The sequence below is a fragment of the Oncorhynchus gorbuscha genome, linkage group LG01 (assembly GCF_021184085.1).
Source record: "Oncorhynchus gorbuscha isolate QuinsamMale2020 ecotype Even-year linkage group LG01, OgorEven_v1.0, whole genome shotgun sequence".
Classification (NCBI taxonomy): Eukaryota; Metazoa; Chordata; class Actinopteri; order Salmoniformes; family Salmonidae; genus Oncorhynchus; species Oncorhynchus gorbuscha.
Window position 1 is genome coordinate 99,398,421 of NC_060173.1, and position 4,832 is coordinate 99,403,252.

A 4,832-nucleotide genomic window follows, 5' to 3' on the forward strand; every position below is an offset into this window, starting at 1 on the left:
GTTTTTGGGATTCAAGTATTTTTAGCCAGATCCTAATTGCTATGTCGAATGTTATGTTCCTTTTGATGGTGTAGAAGAACCTTCTTGCCTTGACTATCAGATCGTTCACAGCTTTGTGGAAGTTACCTGTGGCGCCGATGTTAAGGCAAATGTATGTATAGTTTTTGTGTGCTTTAGGGCAACGGTATCTTGATGGAATTTGTATTTGTGGTCTTGGCAACTGGGCCTTTTTTGGAACACCATTATTTTTGTTTTACTGAGATTTACTGTCAGGGACCAGGTCTGACACCATCTGTGCAGAAGATCTAGGTGCTGCTGTAGGCCCTCCTTGGTTGGGGACAGAAGCACCAGATCAACAGAAAACAGTAGACATTTGACTTCAGATTCTAGTAGGGTGAGGCCAGGTGCTGCAGACTGTTCTAGTGCCCTCGCCAATTCTCTCTCTCTCTCTCCCTCTCTCGCCGACCAGGAGCCGACTTGGAATCGTTCCTGAAGAGAGAATACGAGCTCCGCTCCTTTAGAAGGCAATGCTGTGAGTGGACTGACACGAATAAACCAAGAGAATGTTGACCGCGGCTTAAACAACTCCCGGCTGGCGCGATGACTGTGCGGCCTACTGCTTGCTCGTAATGAGCTCGACTTTATCAAAGGGTGACAATATAAGACATGGAATGCGTTTAATTGTTTGACATTTAGAATGTCTACAAGAATAGAGTTAAAAATGGGATTCCTATGTGTGTTATTAGGCCTACGGATAAAGATGTTTTAGATGTTCCATATTCCCCAACAACTTTAAAGACCTATGCCACTTATCTGTCCACATGATGTTGTCAATCAGTGAATGTGTTCAAGGTATACTATGTAATACTAGCATATCATCCCCTACTAGGGGTTCACTTTGACAGCAGCGAACTAGACTTCATGTTATAACATTATGACTCATTGTGATAGATTGGAACATTTTATAACAGGTCAAGTGGTGTCCTAATCTGTGGTCCAGACATATTTTCGATTTAATTGAATAGTTTTCTTGTTTGTTCATATAAACTAGCTAATGTATAATTATTTTTGATCAGTGTTCATTTAGCCGTTATGCTTTTGCATTAAGGTTCATAAGGAGGGGTCAACCGTGTCCAAAGAACCTTAGAGGCTGACCACTGCAATTTTGGAAAATGTATTGAAAATGGCTTCAGATGCATGTAATTTGAGAATGTTCACCTCTATAGGAAATATTACATTGTAAATGCACTCCAGAGGTTGTTTAATGTCACAAGTTATTTGGTTTAGTCAGATCAGAAGTAAGACTAGATGAAATAGTGCTATTGCATTTTTTCACCCATCTTTGAATTTGTTATCTTTGTAAACACTACTTAGTCCGGGTTTAGTAATAGTAGCCTAACATTGAGATAGAAATCGGAGTGGCAGCTAATCCATGTTTTAAAAGGACCTAGAGTGCATTTATTTGAGTGTTTTTTAAAATTAGGAGTCAGAGGTGCAGTACTACTATAAATTGTTCAAATACTTTGAGTGTTTGCTCTAGCCTGCCTGGGGTGCCAGGTGAACAAGGTATTCAGATTTCAGGTCCATTAAACCAGGCAAGCTCAATCCAGCTCAGATAAAGTATTTGAAATGATTTAAAATAGTATTTGAACACAGGTCTGCGAAGGTGCAGTGATAATGATCTGTTTTACAGTATTGTTACTGATTACGTTTTGATAGTGACATCTGATATCTATTATTATTATAATTTTTTACAGGACACAGATTTAGCCTAGTCTTGGCCTAAGAAACACTTTCAACTGAGAATCTCCATTGATCATGGTTTTTAGACTGGGACTAGGCTTAATCTGTGTCCAAGAAACTGGCCTTTAGTAATTTGGTTTAGTGAACTTACCCTCCTGCTGGTCGGGAGTGAACTCCACCTATAGAGGGCAGCAAAGAACAACAGTCAGAACATTGAAAGAAAGTGGGGCCCACTTTTGAACATTTACAGCCAATGAAGTAATTCCATTTAGGCACAATTTCTATGGATATAAACCCTGCAGTTACACTGTCTAGGGGAATTGTTGAGTAACCTCGACTACAGCCTTTCTATTTCACCCCAGAACAGTTTCTCTCCTAAGCCTGATTCTGGAATGAGAGTCTTGGTACCACAAGACTACCGTGTAGTAGGCTACCTCCACCTAGACCACTTCCAGGCCCAGATAATGACTTGCAGGGTGTTTGGGATGACTCCTTACTATTTTACAGTCCATCTCAAACACTAATGAATCGGAGTGCCGTAAGAAGGGTCTTGCAGTTTTACTTTAGGTCTCATACTACCTAAATTGTAAGGACGTGGACTGTTGGGGTAGGCCTGGGCCATACACAAGAGGCTCACTACCTAAACTGTAAGGACGTGGACTGTTGGGGTAGACCTGGCCCATACACAAGAGGCTCACTACCTAAACTGTAAGGACGTGGACTGTTGGGGTAGGCCTGGGCCATACACAAGAGGCTCACTACCTTAAGAGCAAACAGGTACAACTTTTAAGTGATTATGTAGCTGTGGATTTTCTCCAGACTCCCCACAGTGTAGAGCAAATTAGACAGTCAGTTTGCAAATGAGAACGGGAAGAAGGTAGATATAACCTAATAAGCACATATCTCTTGTATTATGTATAATGGACCAATACTGGTTGTATTGTAGCCTACTTTATCATTTGGATCTTTATTTTGACAGTTGGATTCAAAATGGGGCATATACAACAAAACCACCACATCAGATAAGCAAGTAAAAAAGAAAAAAGGTAAAACGTTTTTCTCCCATCACCTCATCAATCACGGAAGAAACACGACCCCCTATCAATCCTCGAGACAAAATTAGCTCCACAACTATACTCTTACGATGGCACTCGATCTTGGAGGTCCATCTTTAGATACTTTAACATGTCCACATTTGGTGACAAGTTCCATTGCAGTTTCACCTTGTCACAAACTCCTTCAGCCTATCAAGGAAGCCGAGGGACATATGGGGCGTGGTTTAGGTGAGCGAGCAGCGTCTCTCCGGAGCTATCCGAGGTGCTGATGTTTTGACACTTTCAATTCTGCTTCAGAACTAGGTCCGTGGGTCCAAGCGTGCTTTTGCCATTTCGCTATCGCTTGTCAAATATGATTATAATAATAGGCTTCAGTATGGAAAATACATGACAAAATAATCCCAAACTAATGTTTTATCCAAATACAACACCACTTTTAGTTAAGCTATTCCAGAACTGTGGTAACCCCATAAATTGAAATAGGTACCCTAGGGCTACTCATCAAACATAATAAGTAGCCTAGCAGTTGCCTACGATATCCAAACCGCACACAAATAGATAGGCAGTCTTTCACATTTAAACTGAATAGTTTCACATTCTCGTGTACATGTGCAGCCTAGGCCTATATGATTGTGGCATCAGCATGTATCGAGAATGACCCTTCACTGACAACCATTCCCTAACTTGTACCTAACTTCAGCAAAACACACTGCAATAAACCAACCAGGCCAAATACCACGGAACATATACAACGGAAAAACTAAAGGACCATAGCAAATAATAAAGCTTTGTAGCCTAACTATTTACATTATGTTGTGACTCAGGAAATAATCATTCAAACTTTTATTTTGCAGACAGACAAAAGAAGCCAGGCTAGAGGGATAGAGGGAGGATGCAGGGCGAAGGCTAGAGGAGGTAGAGAAATACAGAACATAGTTACCTTGACTGTGGACAAGTCGAGTGCGGGGGGGGCGGCCACCACCTCAGGCTCTGGTGCGGGTGCGGGTGCAGCTGCCTTTGCCGGTTCGGCTTTCTTGGCGGGTGCCGCCTTAGCGTCCTTCTTGGGTGCCATTTTAGCAGATAGTAAATGAGTTAGCTACTTTACCGGTAATACAGGCAGACAGTTCCCGCGTAAGCTTGGAGGAGACTCAGAGCATCAAGGGTGGGTCTGGGCGTATATATATGATCATATGTTACACAGCACCCTCGTCAATGTAGCTCAAGGGACCGGATTGGACAGCGCCAGGAGACGGGTGGGGGGTTGTTCTATACATGGAATATAGGGACTCCCCATCTAAGTCGCGGTCGGGCTGATCGTCAGAAGATGTTAATTTAATACAGCGCAAGCTGTGTAACAAAATATATGGGAAACGGTGATTGAGGTCGTCCGGGGTCACCCGGTAGCCTAACGGGCAGCCGCCCGGTAACAGTAGCCTGATTTATATCACTGTTTTTTTTCGGCTGAGCCAAGGAATGCATCAGTCTTCTGTGAGTGTGATGACACAACATCGCGCATAATCTTTCCCATTTTCTCTCGGTATGAATACGTTTATTTATGGGGCTATCAGTAAGATAGTTCAGTTTTCAATATTCAGAAATTGTAGCCAAAGCGTTCTATTCTTCTAGTGAAATGGGGGGTTGCAGTGATATATAATAGGATCAAATATAACAAGTAGAGAATAACAGATCTTGGAAATTCGATGGCTTCAAATGTGGTCTATTTATGATGTCGATGCCCTCGATCTGTTATGACTCCTAGTGTAGCCTAGGCCAGGCTACTTTCATCACTTTGGACAAAATGTAAAACCGGAATGTATATATATGCCTACTTGCTCTCTCTCTAGATGGGATACAGCTTGTTTTTTTCATTTTTTCCTTCATTTTAGCCAACCCTAACGCTTTCATAACCTTTACCTAATTATTCTAACCTGCTATGTTAATTATTCTAACCTGCTATGTTAATTATCCTAACCTGCTGCATAAATTCAACTAAACCTGCTTCAAAAAGTCAATTTGGACAAAAGCCCTCTCGCC

General features: G+C 41.8%; 1 protein-coding gene across 1 annotated transcript in view; it reads right to left on the reverse strand.

Annotated features, from left to right (window-relative positions):
- LOC124047350 (myosin light chain 1, skeletal muscle isoform-like) overlaps positions 1–3,960 on the reverse strand; it is a 10,242-nt gene extending 6,282 nt beyond the window's left edge. The window contains exons 1-2 of the mRNA XM_046367794.1: positions 3,739–3,960; positions 1,895–1,922 (exon numbers count right to left, since the gene is read on the reverse strand). Of these exons, the coding sequence (XP_046223750.1) occupies positions 1,895–1,922; positions 3,739–3,870 (160 nt within the window). The 5' untranslated portion in view covers positions 3,871–3,960. The remainder of the gene's footprint in view (positions 1–1,894; positions 1,923–3,738) is intronic.
- Between the last annotated feature and the right edge of the window lie 872 nt (positions 3,961–4,832).